We start from the raw sequence: 23033 nt of genomic DNA on the forward strand, positions 1-23033 counted from the left end.
ATTTAATGGAAGTAAAGTTAAATTTAAATTAATCATTTATATATTCATAGTTTATTTAACTGGATGCTTCATCTATGCTGGAGCTAAAGGACAGTCTGTGGCTTTAACAGTAAAATTGTGTTCACATCAATCAAAATGTATTCAAAGCCTTTTGAAATGTAACAGACTGTAGGTAAATCAAACCAAAGGGCAGTTGTGAGAAATGTAAAGGGTACAGTACACTTTATTTATTATATTAGCAATAAATAAAAAATACACTAATACAATAAAACCAGAAAAATTACAGAAACACAGAAGCATAAATGGAAACTTCGAGCTCCTCGGCCAGCAGGAAGCTGAAGACACAAAGACAAACATTTTTCATTCGTGATTTAAATAAGTCCACTGTGCTCCTCTGAGGGCAGGATGATCCAAAGAAAAGGAGGGCAGTACCTCCAAGCTCCCGAAGAAGAAAAAAACCTCAATACCTGTTTGGTACAGTGTCATTCTTATGGAAAGTGCTTAAAAAACTGAATTTTAAAACACAATCTTCACATAAAATGATGCTCATCCATATAAATTCAGCTGGTGAGCAGATATACATGAGCGGTATTTTAGTTTCGTATTTGTGGTATGAAAGATGTTGATGTGAGGTAGGACTGATGGTGCAGATTTAAAGGTGTTTGTAGTGAAACGAAGTGAGAAACTCAGTCGAGTGCTTATGTTGGATCTACAAAGTCAGTGTTCAAAACCAAGAAATTCTCAGGTGTGTTCAGACTGAAGGCAAAGAAAATGTTTGTTACCATTAGTACGACAATGAATATATGCTGTTTGGCTGCTTATCACAGTTGAAGGCTATAGTAAATACAACCTCCATTATCCACTGGAAGCTGCTGTGCCACACTCTGAGCCACTTCAAACAAATTCAAATCATGAAACTCATTCAAATGATGTGCTGTAGGTTAACGTTAATCTGTTGGTTTGCGGTGACTTCGCAGCCTGAGTGACAAGCAAACGTCACGGTAAGTTTTACCGTCATCCATGATTTCTTCCATCAGATGGTTTGGTGTTTGTTGTGCCAGCAGCAGCTAATGTAGCCTCGAGCCTAAAGCAGAGATGACGAGTGGGCTACAGCTCTTCTTTTTAGCTCCTCACCTCCAGATATTTTTCATTTTCAAACTTCTAGTTTCAGCCCCAACTGACGCTGATTCGAGTGATGTCACCCGAGTCAGCATTTGCGCAGCTCCCTCTGCAGCCAGGAAAGGCTTTATACGGCTTGTATGCAGTCGTTTGTAAAGCCTGTAAACAGACCCTGATGTGTACAATTGATGTACTTCCCCCTCAATGAAGAGTTGTAGTAACAGTAGCCCCATTTACAATTGGTGTATTTATCTGAGCGTCAGTGAACTTCATGAACGCGGCTGCTGGAGTCTGAAGTATGAAACAGAACAGGTCCTTACAGATTGAATAGATAGAAATTTAAATTTCAGATAAAAAGTGACATCAATGGGGCAAATAACACACTTTGTGTTCAGTCTGAACGCAGCAGGAAATGTACAAAGAGCCACATGTTTCCAGCAGTGAAAATACTAACATTTAGGAAACAGTCTTACATTGTTGGACTTACTGAGCAGGAAAGAAACAATCACCTCCGCCTCATGATGGTAAGTACAACCAGGACGAGCGTGATGTGTTTCCCAAAATCAAGATTATCTGTCAAATTAATCAGTTTTACTTTAAAAACTCCCAAAACTGTGCTGCTCCACGCTGTGACACACTGAACACTGATCCTCAGAGAACAGTGACAGTTTTCTGTTGAACGTTCTCCATCCCAGCAGGTGGAAACACTGTAGTGCTAGCACTTCTTCATCCAGACTCACCAACACATGGAGGTCAGAGATCACCGGCGCTCGTTCTCATGGCGCTTCAGCAGGGGATTCAGATCTGTCTCCAACTCCCTCTGCTTCTGTAATAAACCCTGAAAACACACACAGACAGTGGTTTATACATGCAGACATGTGAGGATCCTCACTGAGTGTGTTCACATTAGCAACCTTTACTTTTGGACTTACCTGCCGTAGCTGGGCCAGGCCTCGCAGGATCTCCTGCTGTCGGTGTGTGTGGGTGCTACGAAGCAGTTCAGGATGGAGGAGGGGGTCCCGGTGTGAGGGAGCAGGAGGAGGTGCTGAGCTCTGTGGAGGAGCTTCGGACCAGGAGAGAGTATAGTTTACTTACAGGATATAGAGCAGGCGTCATCAATGACAGACTTTTCTAGTTCTAGACTCTAGGAATTGACTGGATAAAAGCATCAGATATAAACAAACACAAATCTGTGTTACTCAGTCTGAACACACACCTAATACACAATTCACACGGACCATTTTTATAGTGTGACTACAAGCTAAAACTAACAATTATTTTCTTTATTGATTAATCTGCTGGTTATTTTCCTCAGAAAACAGAAATTAATAAAAACATTGGGGAAAAAATTGAGTACAACTTCTCAGAGCCAATGCTAATGTCTGTGATGTGATTTTTGATTTACTGTCACATGTGACAAAGAAAAGGAGCAAATCCTCAAGTTTGAGAAGCTGATGTTAGAGAAGACGAAACAGTTTCAGCTCAAACAGTGAGTTTCTCCAGCAGCATCATGGTGTTTGTTATCAGTCAAATGCACAGCTCCCGTCAGAGTTAAAGTGTGTGTGTGTGTCTCTGTCTCTAACCTGTGTGTGAGTGTGGTGGGGAGGTGTCAGAAGGGTCCATTGGATCCAGGTTGAGGACTTCAGTAGTCCGGACGTAAGGAATGAACTCCAGGACCGGTGGAGGAGGGGTGGAGGAGGGTGGGGCCTGCTCACTCTGAACTCTGTGTCTGACAGCAGGGATGGGAGGAGAGCGCCCCCTGGAGGATGCAACAACACAAGACATCACAACAGAGCGGACAAGTTTTCATTTCCACTAGAAATGTGTGTTAATAAGTTTCCTCGGCGAACTGCTCCTTCTCCCTGGTCTGTGTGTTTTGTAAAAATACTGATATTTTTAGTAAAGTTCTGTTTTTATTGCCAGTAAAGACCTTTCAGTAATGTCTGTGGAAATTCTCGTTCATCCAGGTCATGGTACTTCTAAGGGCTTCCCACAGGCAACTGGACTTGCTTGAGGTTTTAGAAAACATTTCCCGCCCTGGTGACTCATATGATGGTCGGGCGGGAAAACCCCACCCTTTTCACACCAGGACCCACCCATTGTGGTCCATGCCTTTGTTTTTAGCAGTCCGCCTATTCTTTGCATCACAGTTTACAGACCACCCCACTCTTTTATCAGTGAATTCTCTGAACTATTGTCAATTGTACACACCAAACATAACAGTATTCGAATAACTGGTGATTTTAACCTACATGTTGATAATAGCTCTGACTCAATGTCCAATGAATTTTTAAATCTTTTAAGTTGCATGGATTTTAAACAGCACGTCACACAGCCGACTCACAATAGAGGACACACCCTGGACCTGGTCATAACCTATGGCCTGTCCACTGGTGTGTCCTCTGTCCTTGACCTGGCTGTGTCTGACCACTACTCTGTATATTTTAACATCACCAGTTTTAACCACCAGGAGGCCCCGATGAGAACGGTGAGGAAACGCTACATTACTTCTGAAGTGGCTGCAAATTTTATGGACATTTTAAAGAGCACTCCTGCAGAAATTTTACCTGCTTCTTGTGATTTTATTGTTGACAATTTTAACAGCAAACTGAAAACAACACTGGACTCAGTCGCTGCACTTTTAACCAAAACCATAAAAACAAAACCTACACCACCGTGGAGAAATAATGACGAAATCAAAAAACTCAAAAGAAATTGCAGGAGTGCAGAAAGGAGGTGAAGAAAAAACAAACTGACAATTTACTATGAAATATTACGTGAACAACTGAAAATCTACAATAACACAAGACAATTAGCACAAATCTCTCATTTTTCAAGACTCATCACAGACCATAAAAGCAACACCAAATTCCTGTTCTCCACCATCGATCTTTTAACAAATAGCAATTTTAAAAAATCTTCCAAACCCCCATCAGATGCCCTCTGTGAGGACTTTGCAGACCACTTGAGAAGTAAAATCGATAATATCAGATCCAGTCTTTTACCCCAACAGAATTTATTTTTAACACACCTGTACCATTACTTTTACCTGAGGAAACACTGGAAAGTTTTGCCCTGGTTGACACAAGGACATTTGGTCGAGCTTTCTCCCAAGTAAACCCAACAACCTGCCTTTTAGACCCAATTCCCACATCACTTTTAAAAACATTTTATGGCTTCTTTGAGGAACAGATTTTAAATATTGTAGAGGGCGGGCTCACATTACACCGATTTTAAAATAGCTGCATTGGCTCCCTGTGTGTTTCAGGATCAATTTTAAGGTTCTTTTATTAGTTTTTAAATGTCTTAATGGCCTTGGGCCCTCTTATTAATCTGACCTGCTTTTATCATATCAACCCTTGCGGGTCCTGAGGTCCTCCGGCACTGGACTTTTAATTATTCCTAGTTAATACAAAAACCCACAGGGAGGCTGCATTCAGCCATTATGGCCCTCGACTATGGAATAGCCTGCTGGAGAGCATCAGGAGCGCAGAAACTGTTGATGTTTTTAAAAGGAGGCTCAAGACTCACCTTTTTGGTTTGGCTTTTAACTGATCTCTTTTAAACTTTTAGTTCTTCTATTATGTTATTTTTACTTCTTATATATCTTATGACTTGTTTCTTAGTTATGCACTTTATCAGTATTACATCTTAAAATCTTATTACTATTATTTATTATTTACTATTTATTTATTTGTCCATTTTATCTTTTACATTAACTTTCTTAAAGCTTTTAATTTTTATGCATTATACCTGCTTTTATCTTTTCATTTTATTTATTTATTTATTTATTTTTTCTTTAGTCTTTTAGTTTTTAGCTTAGGTGTTTCCTCATGGGGGGTCTCCACACTGGGATGTATGCCCGGTCTGCCCACGGGGGCCATTGCCCTGGAGACCTCCTGGGCCCGAGGGACTGGGGCGGCTCTGCATTAAGTGCGGAGTCTGCCCCTGTCCATCGGCGTCTGGGTGGTCTCTGTGGCGGCGCTCCGGGTGGCCGCAGGCTGTGGCGCTTCCCAGTGTGGATTAAATGGATGAAAAGTGCTATATTAATAAAGTTTGTTGGATTGATTGATTGACCATTAACACCATGACCCATGTGACCTTAATGACTCATATCAAAGCTAGGCGGGTCCATGACCATGCAAGAGGATAAATAGCTGACTTCCCACCAGTCAGTTAGAACTGAAGACGCCTCTCAGACGAGAGGAGAAATGTCTTCTAGAACCGCAAGCAAACCTTTCAGTAACCTTTTTTGACAGAACATATTTTGGCAAAGCTTTTGTTTTACTGGTCCATACATTCCTTATAATTATGTGAATTATAGTTAAAGCAGGGACAATGTTCAACTGGTACATTTTCTATGATTTAACAACTGTGAAGCTGGTGTAGCCTAGAGAGTCTTTTTCACGATGAACAGCAGCTCAGCTGAACAAAGTCCCAAGTCGACCTGCATTTGCCAATCATCAGCCCCTACCAGGCAGCCACCTACCTGCCTTCTGCCTGACCTAACAGCTCTATTTTTCTCCCCCTCTCGAACAAACTGCACACCTAACCTCTCCTTTCTAGAACTTCCAGAATTCACCTGCTTCCTTCTCTCTTCAATGCCTGCGGCTAAGCTTCAGCACCTGATTATGCCGCCATGTATACCGGCCTTGTGATAAGCTAATTCTACAACCTGACAAAATGTGCTTTAAACTTGCTGTACCTGAGCAGAGTGGGCACCTGAAACTTGAAACAGGTACTACAAGAATACAATTCAACATACATGAAGAAGTTTCCAGATTGTTGAACTGGATTGTTTATTGGGTGGTAATAGAGCTTTTTACTGACTGTAACGAGGTCAACAAGGCAGCAACGAAACTCTTGTTCTGTCAGTTTTAGCTGTACTACTGCAGTCAGAGCTGCTCACCTTTCAGTCCCGCTGGCTGCAGAGGTGTGTCCTCTGGAAACACTCTCCACCTGCAACAGTGACAGTCATCAACACACATCCAACCACAGAAATGATCACCAGCCAGCAAAGAAAAAGTACTGTTGGTTTGCAACAGGAAAGTATCAAAGGTTTGTGAATCAAAACTAGGAACCTGGAGAGCAGAAAAAATAAGTTTTTCCATAGTGTCCATAGTGTTAACAGTCAGCTATCAGGAAGTCTCCTACCTTCCTGGTCGGGCTGGTTCTGGTCTGTGTGGGGTTGGAGCAGAGACGAGGTCCCTGTTGCTGAGGAGGAGGAGGAGGGTTGGTCCTGGACAGACACGTCCTCTCCTGCAGAGCAAGGAGCTCAGCCTGCCTCTTCATTCGACTCTCCTGTCTGTTCCTCTGCAGGGAGGCCGGGTAACGCTCCGAGGCTGGAACGAACTGACGACTGGGCCTGGAGGAACAGGGTCAACGTTTCAACAGTTATGAAACAATAAGCTCTCCAGTCCTGTCCTGTCCTGTCGGTTGTATTCAGATGTAGCAACAATTGTCCATGTTCAGTCAGAATATTAAACAGGTCTAAATGTGAGACGTGTGTTTCTACCTCTGTGTGTTCCACTCTGGCCTCCTCCTGTCTCTCCTGCTCCTCTCTGTCCTGGCAAACGCCTCATATGGGTCTCCTTCTCCTTCTCCTCCACCTCCTCGTCCCCCTGGTCCACAGATGTTCTCCTTGCCTGTTCTCACCGCTCTGCTCCTGCTGTGAGGAGGAGCAGCAGGCAGGGAGGGAGGAGGCTGGTACTGTGCAGAGACGTGAGGAGTCTGAACTCTGTCGGCTGGGAGAGAAGGAGCTGCTTCTACACGCAAACACACAAACAAGATAAGCTGTGTCAGGATTTCCAGCACTTTGAGAACATCTACATTAAACCTCAACCCGAACATCAAATATTAAACTGCATCTCTCTCTGAGACACTCGGCTGAAGTTTGTCTCACACAACATTTATCCACAGTGGATACATTTCGGCGCTTCAGGATTTTTTGGGAAAACTGGGCTTTTGTAAAACGTCATCCTGACCAGTCACAGTCAGGGGTGTTTGACAGTAAAATTAAGAAGTCAGCCTTTTGCTAGCTGTTCATTTTAAATGTCAATACAGCGGATTACACAGCTGCACATTGATTTTGTCTGGCAATGGTGCTTTCATAAAATATTGCAAAATTAATTATTTAGCAGCTTAGGAAAATAGGTAGAAGATCTATATAAAACATATAAATGAGAAGAATTAACTGTAAACTGTGTGTAAACAAACAGTGTAGGTAGTGATTTCAGGGGTTTCATTGTCCAAAAACAAGCTGGAAACACTACTGGAGAAACAATATTTCACATGGTAGGTTTAGTGTGAATTTGATCTTAGTACAGTTTAAAATCTGTTTACAACTTGTTGTCCTCACACACTGAAAAAGAAGCAGTGGTTGAGTTACCTGTCTGTACAGCAGTGTCTTTGTATGAGGAGGCTGAACGGCTGATCTCCAAACACTCGGCCTGTCTGGTCAGTGCTACGCACACGCACACAGACACACACAGGTTACAGGTTTCTTAAACCAAACATTGTACATCATTACCTGTGTTACTCAATAAGGTACAGGTCAAAGTAAAGTTTAAAAGTCTTTTATTTTACCAAACTAAAATACCAAACAGTATATAAAGTAGCTAAAGTTTGTTTGAATCGCACCAAACAGGTTAGGGATGAAAACACCCAAAGCATGTCTTTGGGGGCAGTTTGTTGTAGTGCAGTTGTTTGGGTCCGTATTGCAGTAATATTGCAGTATTACTGCAGAAGCTCTGCTCACCACTGGGCTCCAGTGTCTCCGGATGTCTTTGGTCATTGTGATCTTTGTTAAGCTGCTGGGCCTGATGGCTCTGCGGCTCCTGGAGGACAGAGGCCGACAGAATACAGTTCAGGGACTGTGTGGAGAAAATCACTCTGGTGAAGAATTGTGTGCTGTTTGCCTGTCTGTGTGTGTGTGTGTGTGTGTGTGTGTGTGTGTGTATCCGTGTCCTGACCTTCTGTCTCTCCTTCAGTGTGTCCAGCTCATATCGTCTCTCCAGCATCTCTCTCTCCACCGCTACCCTTCTCTCTTCCTCCGCCTCCTCCTCTTTCCTCCTCGCCTCTTCTCGCTCCCTCTGCTGCCGCCGCTCCTCCACCTGGGCCTCGATGGCTCGCTGGGAGAGGAGGAAAGACAGTGAAATGTTGAGGAAGCTAAGTGATAGACGTCTACTTCTCCTTCCTCACTGTGTTCTTCCCCTCTCTCCTCCTCCTCCTACCTGCTGCTCCAGCTGCTTGAGCCTCCTCCTCTCTCTCTCTTCTATCTGGGAAGGGTCCAGCAGGGCGGTCATGGTCCTCAGATAGCTGGATGGAACACAGGAGAACAAACAGCACTTAAGATTTACTCATATGGAGCTAGTCTGGTTCCAGCAGGTCAAACACAGTCAGGTTATGAGCTTGTTGACAGCCCTGATTGGTAGAACAACTGAGACGATCAGAGCTTTGTTGGCAGGAAACGGTTTTGCTTCAGGCCAATATTAGCACATTAGCATGGCAACAGTTAGAGGTGGAAACTGACAGAGCTGCTGACGGTGCAACTGGTGATTTCAACTCAAATATCAACAACATCAGCAGATTATTATGTTTGATTTTACAGACAAACATCCATAAACTGTCAAAATATTTTTTTCCCTCAGCTGTTCTTACATTCATTGATCCAGCGTACCTGGGTCTACTTGGGAATCCGCTGGTTGTATCCATGCTGGCTCCCCCAACACTCTCTGCTCCACAGCTGCTCATGGCCTCCCAGACCAGGGACAAGCTGGACGAGGGGTCCCACTCTCCTCGCTCAGAGCCATTGTACAGGGCTGGAAGTGGAGCTGATGGAGCTGCATTTTGGACAGGAAGTCTTTTCTGCAGAGAGTCAAAGTGTGTGGCCCAGAGTTCGTGGTCCTCTGTCTGCAAAGACACATTAAAAAATAAAGTAATGAAGTCATGGTTTTGGTTTCTGTGTCTCTACTGTACCTGGTTTTGGTTTCTACTGTTTCCACTGTACCTGGCTCTGCAGCAGTTTTTCCCGTCTCCTACGCTCAGCCGTCTCCTCTCTTTGTTGGTCCAGCTCCTCCAGCCAGCGTCTTTTCTGCTCCTCTCTCCTCTCGACACCCAGCACCTCCTCCATTGGAGTGACCTCCTACAGAGTCAACAGAGTTCAGGATTTTCATTTTACAATGTTTTTGAAAAATGAGGTTTGATTTGTTGAGACAGTCAGGCACTTTGCATTAAAGACCAATGTTAAAACTATAGTTAAAGGATGACATTGATATTATTTTCCTTATTGTTAACAAATCCAAATAAAAGACCAAAACCACCAATGTGTTAGTCTGTCTTGCAATACTTTTTTACTTCCCTACCCTGTCTGTAGTGCCCACTGGTTCCTACTATAGACATAAATATTTTAAAATGGCTCATAGTATAGTTACATATACATATTTTAAAAAAGGCTCAGTCATTTCCTGAGCACCATTTCAGCTGGTCACTGTAGCTCTCCACAAAACATTACTCAAACGAGAGGAAGTCGTGTATTTGTTGGGGACTATTTTCGGCAGTGGATGAATCCATATTTGGTGCTCCAGTGAGTATTTTCAACAGCAGCATGGAGTATGTGGCATTGAGTCATAATAAACTATAGAGTGTGTAGAACCCAACAGAGTGTGGCTCACTGATGTGTTTTAATAGTTTTTGGACATCAGTGAAGCTCTATGGCACAGAGGGAGAAGATATATCAGGATTTGGAAACACACACAATACTTGTTATTGGACCAATTCATTGTCTTTTCTTGGGATTTGATGAAATGAATAAAAATCTATAATATCAAAAGACCTATCACTTAAAATAACAGCCTTTTGTTGCACTGCTTGTTACACGAGGGACAAATGTGCAGCACAATCTGCAAACTTTTTCTCTCTTTTTTAAATTTTTTCTCAACAATTTTTGGCCCTGATATGCAATGCAAACAGTGAAATATGACCATATGGGTGATTTTACACCAGGCTGCATCTACTTTGCCTTTACTTTTGTTGTTGTCAGCTTGCTTTAGTGCCCTTATTTCTAAAATGTCATGTAAATAAGACACAGCTACCTTATTCTAGTTTAGGGGTAAGCTTATTTCCAATTATGCTGGAGAAATGTGATTTCTTTGTCATGTTTCTAACAGGGTTTTTTACATGTGAGCATGTGCAGGATAAGACTTGAGACTGGTGAAGCAGACAGTGTTAGCAGTGTGGTGAGGGAGAGGGGTGACAGAAAAACTACTGTATCCATGTGTTCTGGTGCTGTAATGTGGTGCCGTTTAAGCTTAGTCAGTTTTGTTAACCAGGATGAAGAATCAAACAAAATGAGGAAAACCTGTGAAAGTCAGATTTACCCCGAGTCTGAGGCTGGATCTGATGGCTGCAGGCTGTTCTCTGTGGCTGACAGAGCTCTGAACTGATAACACACTCTCTGTGTCCTCCTCAGCCTGAAACACACACACACACAATATATTAACATTTAAATATTACATATTTAACACAACAACCTAGTATATTTATCTGGATATATCAGTGAACTTATTTTGCTGTTGTCTTAATTGATATTGGTGTAAAATATTCAACACAACCTCCAGAGGTGTTGCACTATTGGTTCTCCCACATACACCTCTACTTTTCTATTTCTAACATTTTGTGCAAATATTGCCTGAACAGTTAGATGCAGACAAAGGTATCAGCGCCACATTTCAATATGAGTGACAGTTTGCTGTTCTTGGGTGTGAACAAAGTGAAAAGGATGACAGGTGAAATATCTGCTGTACCTGCAGTCTGCCAGGGGCCGAACGCTGCTGCTGCTGCTTCAGTGCTACTTGCTCATCTAACAGACACAGACACACACATACACATACACACACACCCAACACAGGGAAAAACTACTTTCAATTGTCAGATTACTTTTACAAAATGATGCATCCAACCATTATTTTGATCATATGTGATTAATGATTAGGAGCGTCAGTTTATAGCCGTGAGCTCAATTGATATTATTCAACCTCCCACACTAGTTCTGACAATTTCCCTGCCACAGGAAGTGGGGATTTTTGTGTGGGATTGTACATTTAGAATAAGGCTTGTGTTTATCTTGGGATATGGACTGGGAAAAGGTGAGGTTTTGGAGACTAGTTAATTACGGTAGAAAATTAAAGGCATTAATCAATGATACAGTTTGAAAACATATATTCAAATCTGAAGCATTTCTCTTAAGCATTAAATAACGGTGACTTGAATGAGTAATACCAGAGTTTAAAAAGCATCTTCAGGAGTTTTATACTCTAAAATTAAATCTGCTTCATCAGGGCTATGGGTGTGGTTGTGATGTCACCTTATTTCTTTTCACTCAGTGGCCACTTCAAACCAGTGAAAACAGTGCAAACAAAAACAGAACTCCAGAAATCTCTAATGAGAAATTACCAAAAGTGGTTTAACTGTGACAGGAAATAGTGTTTATTTAGATTCTCATCACTCAAAGTGAGAGGCTGAAAGAGAAGACTGCATCTTTTCTCATCTGGCCACTGTAGCTCTCAATGTGGCCATCGCCAGCTCTAACTTTGTCTGTCCGTCATTTGGTGCTGGGTAAGTAGTGGACAGTGAGTTTTTCAGAGACTCAACCAAACAGTAAATGTGCTGCGAAAGGAACTCTAGGAGCTAAAATAGACTAAAACACCATAAAGCTGTTGATGATTCTCTGCAGGTTTATTATCACTGGAGCTATAAAATACTTATGTGATTACCTAGGTCTCTTCTCCACTGAGCCTTCTTGGCATCGATGGCTGCTCTGCTCTCTGACTCTCGCTCCTCCAGCCAGCTGAACAGACTTCCAGACAACCTAAACAACAGCAGCAACAAATACAGATTTCTAAAAACACATCAGCACACAATGGCCCCATAATGGACATGACCTGCAGTAACACTGCTGACGTGTCTTGAACAATAGAACCAAATGGGTTTATTGTGAAACTATATCTCCGCACCAGCAAACTGTCAGAACATTTCTTGTAATTTGTGTTGGCTGAAGAGGAAATAAATTTAATTCTGTTCCCATATAATTCATCTAGAGGACAGAACCAGAATGCAGCAGCAAAAAATCCTACTGGACAAACATCATCTTGTGTGTTTATAATACAGTGAAGACATGAAAAATGGTCCTGATCCTAGAGTCAAATTTAGCACAGTCTAAGTGTATCTATTGGGATCTATGAAGATAAGCTTGACTTTGTTGACAGGAAACTGAAGTGTTAACTTAATTTCCAGAGTCCTGTACATTTATGGTTCTCAGCTTAATAAATATTCAAATGTCTTCTTTTGTGACTGCATCTAGAAGCATTGGATTTGTCCACTGCACAAACATCTTATACAAATGTTGAGGTGGGCTCCTCACCTGCTGTCTTTATCCTGTGAGTTTCCAGTTCCTCCTCCGCCCTTCTTTATTTCTTCCCTTCCTCCTCCTCTGTCTTCCTCCTTCCTCTTCCCTCCTCCATCATTCATTGAAGAACCAGATTTGGAGTCCGTTTGATTTCCTAACAAACAAAAGGACATTACGTTATATATATCACACTGACAACAGGGGAAAGTCTATGGTCTGCTAACTGTCACTTCATTCAATGTTAATACCATCATCACTATCACTACCACTACCCTGGGTCCTGTGGTCCTCTGGTGGGTCTTGGCCATTGCTGGTGGTCTGCACTGTGCTGAGGATCCGCTGTAGCTGCTCATTGGTCAGACACACCGTGCTCTCCTTCAGTCCTGTGTCCCCACTGGCCAGCGTGTCCTTTAGTCCTACCTTTCCACCGCCTTGTGTCCCACTGTTCTGTGGCTGTCCTGTTTTCCCACTGGTAGTAGTAGTGCTGTGTTTGTGTTTGTCCGACTTCACCTTCCATATGCACAAACACAAAGACACAGCAGATCAGTTTTATCTTAGATAAGAAATTTTATATTAAAAGCAAAGAAGTGAGATGCAGTATGACACTTACTTTAGCCACAACTTTGACGCTTCCCCCTTTGTGATGCTCATGTGTCTTGGATGATGTCAGACTGGAGCTCCTCCCCCCACTGATGGCAGTGTTGGAGGTGGGTGCTCCTCCTGCTTTGCTCTTGGTTTCTCTGTGCCTCCCCACCTGCTTCTGTGCTGGACGCTCCTCTCCTTGCACCTCCTCCACACAGGACGGCTGACTCAAGCTCAGGATGTTAGCCGCTCTGGGCCTGCAGGACAGCTGCAGGTATCAAGTGAAATTAAATCAGATCAGACATAATATCAGGATAGTTTTATTTTTCCTACTAGCACTATTGTATGTTAGATGCAAAAATATGTTCTGCAATATGTGGCCAAAAGTGTGTAAACACCCAGGTGTGTAGAAAGGCAATGGCCAGGCTGTAAGGATGATTCCTACCTTTGCTGGATTCTTCTCAATGCCTGCAGTGGAAGAAAGACGTGACAGCGAACAGCCATGAATATATAACCACACACCGGTAATATTCAATAATACCTCTGTGGGTCTGAAATAAGGCAATGCAAAAAACGTAAGCCATTCAAAAGAGTGTTGTGTCTGGAAAACTGAAGATTTGAAAAAGCTGAAGGATCTCACCATGACTCAGTAAAATCAACTTGGGTTTTCCATTTTCAAGTTCAAACAACAGGCCGTCTCTGTTCACAAAAAGGGGAAATATCAGAGCAAATAACAAACACAACAACTTAAATTTGATTGTATTGTGAGTAATGTATCAAATCTTTTCAAGTTTTCAACTGTCCAAATATGTTTACGTTTCAATGCTGTGTTGATGTTTTAAAATAACTTCTTCAAGTGATGAACTAAGCTGAACAGACAGGTCTGTGAGTCAGTGCTGGACCCAGCATCCTGTGACTGCAGGGTCACAGCTTTTAACTTCTCAACAGCTGGAATATTTATCAGTTTACATTTCAGTCCATTCAACCTTCATCAGGTATATTTATTTACCACAAAACTGCAGGAATTCATAAATATTCCTGCGATAATCAAGCAGAAAGCAGGAGTTTTTCCCATCTTTATTAAACTTGTTACTTTCCTTCAAAAGCACCTGTCACACATTCAGCTGTGCAGAGACATTTTCAACATTTTCAGGATTCTTCAGCAGCCAATCTGACTCATTCTCGAAAAATCACACTCTCATTTGGATGTAAAGATACACACTTGTCTGGCTTGGCCTGTTTTTAATATGAAATGGTACTGGTTGGTGAAAAACCTGTGTTAATGATGTTAACAGGAACACCAGATCACACCTGTAACTCATTAGTGACATGTCTGATATCACTGAAGTGTCCGTGCTTGTATTTATTTATTTTTTTTTTTACTTCAACACCCCGACGAAACGATCCCTTGTACCCCGAAGATCACGAAGTGTTTTTAAGTTTTCGTTCTTGTTTGCAGAAACTCGATTACATTAATATCTATAGGTCGTTATTTCTGAACAGGTTTTCCCCTCGTAGACAAATTACAACGAGCAGCAATAACACTGTGGGTTAAAGGCTGACAGAGCCTGGCACAGCGACGACTCCTTCATAGCGACAACTCATCCTTTATATTATCCGCACTGTGTACATATGATTTGTAATGTTGCATATTTTACTAAAAGCGTTTGTTCTTTGTTCACAGTTTGGTCACACGCTATAAAATAACGCCCTTGCATTTCATTGTGACACATTCGGTCAATATGTTAGCCTAGCTAACCACTGGTAATTTGAAAAAAAAAACAGACTCACCCGAGATTCATGTCGACGCAAAATATTTAGCGAAATGGCGGCACGTTTGTCGACAAACTTACAGAAACAGACACGGATAGTTAGAAAAAGGTTTTAAAATTGAATAAAAGCGCTTCTGTCCAGCTCTGGACTGCCCACACTGCCAGTCACACGCCAGTTCCTGGTTGATAAATTGTGTACGTTGGTTGCTGTCAACGACCAAGAACGGCTTCCTTGATTGGCTAATTCATTTCACTGTGAAATCAACGGCCAATCAAACGTCTTCATTTGGCGTTTCCGTTAGAAGATGTTACGTTTACGGTGACTGGGAATTTATTTAAAACGTTGCGACCAATGCGCCAAAATATAACTATTACTCGTGAAGTCATTACTACTTGCTTCTACTACTACTGTTACTACTTGCGGTTACTAACCCTATGCTTGTTTAAATGGCCCGCTGCTCTAAGTTTATTACCATATGTAGAGACTATCAACTGGCATTTTAAGGTGGATACAGTACCCCACTACACAGTCTGCCTTATCAAAAGGGCCGATAAAGGTAATAGTCTGTATGAGAAATACAAATATGTATATGCATGGGTATGTGATTTAACTGTTTAATTATCTAATCTACTGTTTATACTTCCAAAAACAATTTAAACGACTAAAAGCAAGATGTAAAATATGCAAAATATGTTGGGTATTTTTCCACCTTTTTTTTAAATATGTTTCTTTAGCACCTCTTTCATCACTCTAAATACACTTTTTCATTAAATTTAGTGTGGCATTGATACTCTTACTTTATTCTTCACATCCGCTGTGGATATGAAAATGTTTGAATTGAATTGAATTGAACTGAGGTTATTGTGACACCACAAGACTTAAGTACTACGTCAAACTTTTACTCAACCATATTTTCCCCTAAATGTTACTGGGCTTCACTGATAATTGAGTTCAGCATCGAAGCCTGAACCCCGAGCCCGGCAAGGAAGAGGAGGTAGCGAAATGACTAGGACGGTACAACTAGCAGTGGGCTGTAGGTGGCGCCAAAGTGTTAAAGTCATGCAAATTAACTGTAAAAACCAGACTCCGTTAGCCTCACTGTAATGACGTTAGCCTCCTGGATGTTTTTTCCGCCGTTAATGAGTTTGGATACCAGGGACCGACATCCATGAACCTCTCCGTTCTCTGAAGCATAACCACAGTGACCTCCGGGAAGTCAGCCCAGTATCCACACAGTGATCCTGACGGTATGTTGTTATTGTGACAGTTCGGTGCCTCTAACCAGAGAGCCTGCGTAACGTCAAAACGTGATGTTAGCTATTTAGCTAGCGTTAGCACGCAAGGCTACTTAAACGGCAGTTAGTGTCGAACAAACGTCAGTGTTTTCCATCAGTGTCCGGGACACAGAGCAGCAGTTAAAGAAGACTTTTGATGCGAGATGACGAGAAGCGGTGTGAAGTTTTGCTTTCATTCTAAGCTGATTTAAGATGAGTCTTAGCTGACTTAGCTAGCTAGCGTGTTGTCAGGCTAAGGTCAAGAAGCTGGCCAGTATGACAGCTAAAGCTAACTACTGTGGTAACCAAAAGTCTATAAACGTGCTATGTGGCAGCCAGCCATACCATGCTGCTACCAGTTAACAGCAACACTGGCTAACGTTATAAAGAGGTTAACATTGCAAGCTGTGCTGGTATCGTTCATGATTAAAAGGTGGGTTCGTAAAAGTTTCATTACCTTGAAGCTAGCTCAGTGTAAATATAATTAAGGTCTTAATAGAACTTGCTGTACCTTGTATTCAGATGGACTGCACTGGGTAATGTTCCGTGACATGTTATTATTAGTAATTAGATTGTTATTACTACACGACATTTCATCAGTGGAGGTTTAATTTGGTAGCTCCAGCTGCACTGGGTGTGATGACGACCATGCTGCTAATGCTAGTCGTGTTTATTTGTTGTCATTCAACTGCTGTCATACAACTGCCTTATCATGCTGCTCTGCGAATGACCATAATACAGACTGACACGCATCAGTTAAGTAGTGCTCTGATTTTACAGAAACGCAACTGTTATAGCGGGAGTTACTCTTGGCTTTACTGAGGATGTGATGTTTTTTTGTTTGTTTTTTTTTTTTTGTGGCCTCTATGCAATGCTAAATATCCTGCTGAAAACCATCAGCATTTTCAGCGTACCGGTATTGTTAACATTTGAGGAAAAAAGGGTACTCCTACTTGCCTGGTTTCTCTCACCACCAGTGGATATCAAGGGCAATTTTTCACATCTCCATGTTGAAAAGTTAGGGACTGTAATTATTATAAATTTGCCATAAATATATAGTTTGCCTTGCACTAATCAGTATGGTAACTACTGAATTATTACATGATAAATCATCCCCTAGTTTTGCCCCCCCCCCCCCCCCCCATTTTCTATTTCTCAAAACTCCTCTATCGGTCTGGATATTCAATTGTTTTGCAAAATGTGTAACCGTTTCCTAAATTGCAGTTCTTTTCCCTAATCAAACAAAGACGGTAGCTGAAAATTATGTGTCCCCCACACAATTTGTCTGATGTCGACTAAAGTTAAAGTCTTACTAGCAGTTATTTTTGGCTGTATCAATGTTACTTTCTGTTAGTTTATATTTTAATACACAATGACAGGATTATAAATTTATTCTATCGAGCTACCTGAATGGAAAAATATATAGATGCAATTTCAGGAAAAAAAAACAAAATCTAGATGTAGCTTCAGAACAGTGGTAGCTGTTGTTAAACAGCTTTCTGGGGTTTTCAAAGATGGCCAAGTGTTTGTAACACAAATGTAATGGCTATACATAAAAGGAACACACTGGGACTAGGGATGTATGTTTTCCTATGGAAGATATTGGCGGTGGTTGAGCCCTCACAGACATAAATTAATCAACCTAAATGTGGAAGTTAAGTCATTGATATGATTTCATTTATTGACCAAAAAAAAGTGTGTAAACATTCTAATAATCATGTTTGATAAACTGAAATTCACCAACTCTCTGTAGTAAATAGTTGAACGTTAAGACTGGTTTAATGCTTTAATTTAGTAGTGGTCCGTATGGAACTAAATATGTAGATCCTTGTGTGTATGAATGTTGTAAGACAGCGAGTAATGAAAGATAAAGGTCTGTTGTGGGTGTGTCAAAAGAGGGTTTAATTAGAGTTCATTAACCTATGTCCACACCAACTCTGTTGTCTTTGTGCAACAGTCTTATCAAGCCCAGGAAAAACTTGTCTGCCATGTTTTGAAATCTAAATGTTGCAAATTTGACAGGTTTGACATTAGATGTCAGCAGCGCTTGTTGTTTACCTATATATTTTTTTGTTTTGTGGAAAGTTACAGACACCATCATAACAGGGTGCCAGAGCTGTGAATAGATGTGGGTTTAGTCACTGAGAAAAACAAACCTGGTGAGAATATGGAGCCAGTTACTCTGAAACTTCAGCTGGACTGCAGAGCCAGACTGATATATCAACAGACCAATATCTGCTTGTCACAGATGTGTCGGTATGTCTGTATCCATATATCAGCAGAAATGTCAATACAAATTGCAAGAGAGCATTAACGTTTTAGAAACTGCATTCTTGGGCTCTTTTGATGCTTATTTTTATATTTTAATTCATGTTTTGAGGTGTGTTTGTTGCCATTTCAAGTGAGGTGTACTGTTTATCGTCTTTGATAGTAAAGATTTTTCAGCTTTAAATATTATTCCTGAGAAGATATCTTTGTCACACGTTTGTAATAACCATATTTGAGGGACAATGATGTAAAATGTTAGCTCATCACATTGATTGGGTTTTACTCATTTTCTCTTTTCTGTCTTCATTTCTGTTCTCACGTCTGTATACATCACAGGTTAGAACTGATTGGGATCAAATTTTAGCCTCGCTCTGCTTGAAGGTTTAAAAAGATGCGTTTTTACATTTTTATATCGATAATGACAAAAGAAAACAGTTTAAAGTTTTTTGATCACATCTTGCCATTTCCTACATCATTTAATTAGGTCAATGTTTGTGTCGATTCTGACCCAGTGATTAGATTTGTGCGATGAACCAGAATTCAACACTGTAAAGTAAATTAAAATTTTATTGTATCTATTCTTTTATATAATGGACATACTTCAGCCACTCCTATTCTTTATCATCTCAGCAAAGTGGAGATGAATGAGAAATGCCCTTCTCCAGTTTCAACTTTTTCTCCTGCGCTCTCTTTTGCAGAATGTAAACAAACCTCAGCCAAGCTTGGCGTCTGTGCTTGGAAGATCCGTGTGTACTGTCGCCAACCTATAAATAAAAAGTGACAAAGTCCTGTCGGCTCACTGAAGTATAATTTAGAGTTTAGTCTATAATTTGATAATTCCGCCTTTTCTAGGCAACCAACCAGCATCTCGAGCATGTCTACTCCATTCAGTCCAAAGTAAGGAACAAGGTTTTACATGCCTTTGGTTTGAATGGTGTTCCATGATGAAGGAGAGGTAGCTTAGCTGGCTAACTTTGGGCTTGAGTCTGGCTTTTTGGTCCCACAAATATGGTAAATACCACAGGATGCAAACATGGTCCAAAGGATGACATTCACACATTCATAGTACAGGATTGTAATACAAGTGGTGCACCATACTGATTATGAAGCAGGGCTCCAACAAGCAGTAATTAATTCAGTTTTCTGTTGCATATAACAGATCAGGAAGAATTGCCAGTGTAGTCTGTTGTACCCATATCCCATCCTTGCAGCCCTGAGCATGAACACGAGCTGTTGTGATGAATAGAAAGTCTTTCCTGAAGAATTCTCACATAAATGGCAAGTATTACCACCATGAACTAGTGACAGGCAGTAATCAGGAAGGGTATCTGCATGTTGAAAATGAGCTCCCAATGATGTATTCACTCATACAAACCTATCTGCAGTTTCTTTACATCAACAGGAGAGATTCTGCTCTGTTTCCTTCCACAGCTGCTGTAGCTTATTAACATGTTAAACATGTCTACTGTTTATACACGACACTCTGTGTCCACATTATAAGGTACACCTGTAAAATCTAATGATATCCAATTCAACAGCTCAGCCATAAATTCTACCTTGACAAGTATAATAACGTGCATTGTCCGATGAGATATTCATTTAAATGTATGTTAATTATTGAGGTTGCTGTTTGCAGTGGTGTTGCTGGTGTTTTCCCCACCCCACTTACAAACATGATGGGGGAAGAATACTAGAAAGAGAATACCAGTTCCATGGTTTTGACCAGAAACATAAGTGCTGGGTTGAAAAAATCTATCTGCCGATTTTAGAGGTTTTTTCTGTTGTGGTCCGGCGGTGGACTTGGACATGATGTCTTGGTGATGTCGCTGCATGTGCACCAAAGCTTTGATGTGACTTTTAGACAGTTTACAGTTCACATTTAAAATGTCCAGTTTACATGTTCGCATTTTGAAAGCAATAGAATGTCTTATACTTCTAAAGATTTACAGTGAGATTTACTCTAAAGAAAAACTGTGAGACACTTCTGTTTTCTGAGGTACCCTACTACCTCTGATGTTAGTTTGATTACTTAGCCTGTAAGCAGCAGCACTTTGTTTACATTGACTGAATCTCTTTATTTTTTATACATTTTGATGAATAACTTCACAGCTGTTTGTGGACAAAATGGCCAAATTAAAGGTACATTTGTATTTAACAGCAACAGCTCTTGGGTGAATTCTTAATGTCATATTTTTAATAATGAATCAGTAATTCTGCCGTACATCATGTTTGTAAAATACTTGTCTATCAACATTCTGGGAGAGGGATTGGTCCTTGCCATTTTCACTAGTCTTCTAACCATCATTAACTGCCAATACTTCATTAATTTGCTGCCAAATGTCAGTATAAAACTATTATTAATATGTTGCACAACTAGACAATCAGGAAACAGCTCAAAAAACGGTTTTAATAACACTAACCCGAATCGAATCGATTTGATTCTTGAAATTTGAATCGATACCCAGCCCTAAGAAACATCAAGCTTGAATCCACTGGCTGACATGGAGTTTTGGTTGCCCCTGTGATGCCACAGTCTTGCTTTTGTGGCAAGAAAGGAGCCCAAATGATTGACATTTGTGGTCTTGGTGGTTGTTGTGACTGATCTGAGCTGTTGTCTCATTCAGATGATTGTTGATAGGACAGATTGTTCTGTGTGTGTGTGTGTGTGTGTGTGTGTGTGTGTGTGTGTGTGTGTGTGTCACTCAGCAGCTGTTGAGTTCTGTCAGGGGACATGGACAGCAGCTGTGTATGTGTTTTTGTGTTTTTCCCAGTCGTAGTTTGTGATGTTTGAGACTGACAGATGTGTTTGGAGCTTCTCTCCCTCAGGGCTGAATGATATAGAGAAAGAACTAGATCTCTTCTCCTTCACTGCTTCCTCTGTTCCTTCCTTGCCACCTCATGTTTATCATTATCTCATGCTTTATTTGATTGCTTCCTCTGTCCTTCAGTAGTTTCTCCTTTCCCTCATTAGTCATTCTTTTACTTCACTGCCTCTATCTTTTCTTTTATTACCTCCTCCTGTCATGATTGTCTTTCCTTCACTCTCTTTCTTCCCCTGCTTCCTGTTGCTTATTTATCTCCAATCCTTCCTAATTTCCTTTTAAAACCCTTTACTTTCCTCTTACTACCTTACTTCATTCCTTCATCCTTCCTTTAATACTACCTCCTTTCCTTGACAACCTCCTCTTTTTTCCTGTTCCCCCAGAAAAAGTAGAACCTTAACTGGCTCTGATATTGATTACATCATAGTCATATTGCCTAATTGATTATCTCTTACATGTGTAACCAGGTCTCTATTTTCTTGGTGTTGGTGGGTATCCCAGGATTGTGGTGTGTGTCAGCAGTCACTGCCTCCAGCCCTTATTTAGCATCATGTACCCTGGTTATGCTACATTTCACTAATGCAACTACTCAGCAGTAAGACACACATACAAATTGCTGAGTTCATACATTAGGATGTGGATGATACTGATGATATCGTCTTGGCTCTTGCTGCTGTGTGTAGAATTCTGGGATTTATTCTGAATACGGAATTTGTCGGAACAGCTCAGTGCTGGGATTTTAGAACAATACACCACATTCACACGGCTGCGTCACGCTCCAGGTGGGAAGCTCAAATGCTGTTATCAAAAGTATGATGTTATGCTGTTATGTCATCATCATTTAACTGCTTCCCAACTGATCAGCAACGGAAAAGACAATGGACAGTGAAAATCCAGTGGGAGATCGGACCATATTTCTAAGTAAAAGAATATATATGATAACCCGTTAGCTACCATTAGACAAAAGCTAACGTTAGCCTTCAGGCTCTTCCTAACTAACATGATAATATGACAGTGTTACACGATGCGATAGGAAAGGCGTAGATTAATTCTGAAATATCAACCCACAGCTTGAACACATTTATTTAAGCCTGGAAGTAAAAGCCACTGGATGTAGTCTAATTTACTCCTCTTTAGGAGCCGCCTTGTTTAAAAAAAGCAGTTACTGTTACTTTGCTCGCTGTTGTCATTCCTAATACACACCTGTAGCTGCCAGTAGGTCCTCAAGGGACACTGATTGTTCCGAAATGACTGTTGTTTGGCCACCAATACATAACATGAACCCTGGCAAGATGGATTCTCAGATCCAGCTGCCTGGCAAGGTAATCTTCCATCTACATGTAGCATTAACATGCGTGTCCAATTTACCACTGAAGCTTAAGTTTTCTTCACTTGAGTGTTGCGTGTCAGTAATGGTCCAATATAACAGACAGGAAGCACTTCGTATGGCTCTTTTTTGTTGTCCATCACAATACATGAATGATGAATCTTATGCATGTGTTTCCTGTTTGGATCCATGGATTCACATTCTGCTGGCTATTTGAGTCTGGGTTGAGTTATCAGGAGGCTAAACAAGGTCACCTAGACCTTTCTCTCCTCCTTAATTTTCATCCTGCTGTTCCTCATGGAGGATCCCGTGGTGACTTTTACTATTACTTCATGTGGAAGACCCCAAGCTCTTCCACATGCAGTTATAGGTTTCCATCAGCAAAGCTCCTGCTTGACCATGTGCACACTGCAGCTAAATATTTTTTTATGGTTTAATCCTGCCAACCTCAATGAAATGGCAAA

The 23033-nt window shown here is 41.1% G+C and overlaps 2 protein-coding genes across 4 annotated transcripts in view; one reads left to right on the forward strand and one right to left on the reverse strand.

Annotated features, from left to right (window-relative positions):
* Positions 1–236: 236 nt before the first annotated feature.
* ccdc66 (coiled-coil domain containing 66) lies at positions 237–15014 on the reverse strand. The gene is made up of 21 exons (XM_041954054.1): positions 14897–15014; positions 13746–13804; positions 13551–13573; positions 13134–13373; positions 12796–13033; positions 12539–12677; positions 11892–11986; positions 10923–10978; positions 10497–10589; positions 9128–9262; positions 8798–9030; positions 8352–8436; positions 8091–8249; positions 7877–7955; positions 7508–7582; positions 6635–6884; positions 6274–6484; positions 6029–6078; positions 2703–2878; positions 2052–2182; positions 237–1957 (listed from the first exon to the last, which is right to left on the reverse strand). The coding sequence occupies exons 1-21, from the start codon at positions 14905–14907 to the stop codon at positions 1880–1882; spliced, it is 2616 nt and encodes an 871-aa protein (XP_041809988.1). The 5' UTR covers positions 14908–15014; the 3' UTR covers positions 237–1879.
* A 980-nt stretch (positions 15015–15994) lies between these two features.
* The window catches only part of ip6k1 (inositol hexakisphosphate kinase 1), a 32053-nt gene continuing 25014 nt past the window's right edge, over positions 15995–23033 (forward strand). For 2 of the 3 annotated variants that reach the window (XM_041954065.1, XM_041954082.1), the window contains exon 1: positions 15995–16125. The gene's annotated coding sequence lies outside the window, so the exon portion shown is untranslated. Of the gene's footprint in view, positions 16126–16482; positions 16586–23033 lie in introns of those variants that run through there. The other variant, XM_041954073.1, reaches the window with a different exon arrangement.

Source organism: Chelmon rostratus, chromosome 2, assembly GCF_017976325.1.
Source record: "Chelmon rostratus isolate fCheRos1 chromosome 2, fCheRos1.pri, whole genome shotgun sequence".
Lineage (NCBI taxonomy): Eukaryota > Metazoa > Chordata > Actinopteri > Chaetodontiformes > Chaetodontidae > Chelmon > Chelmon rostratus.

What these genes read in the sequence shown, in the direction of transcription:
- ccdc66 (XM_041954054.1), bottom strand. An exon ending in GATCCAGCCTCAGACTCGGG is followed by an intron (nt 9,263 to 10,496) that starts GTAAATCTGACT and finishes TTGACTCTGTAG; the next exon opens with GAGGTCACTCCAATGGAGGA. An exon ending in CACTGAAGGAGAGACAGAAG is followed by an intron (nt 7,956 to 8,090) that starts GTCAGGACACGG and finishes TCTGTCCTCCAG; the next exon opens with GAGCCGCAGAGCCATCAGGC.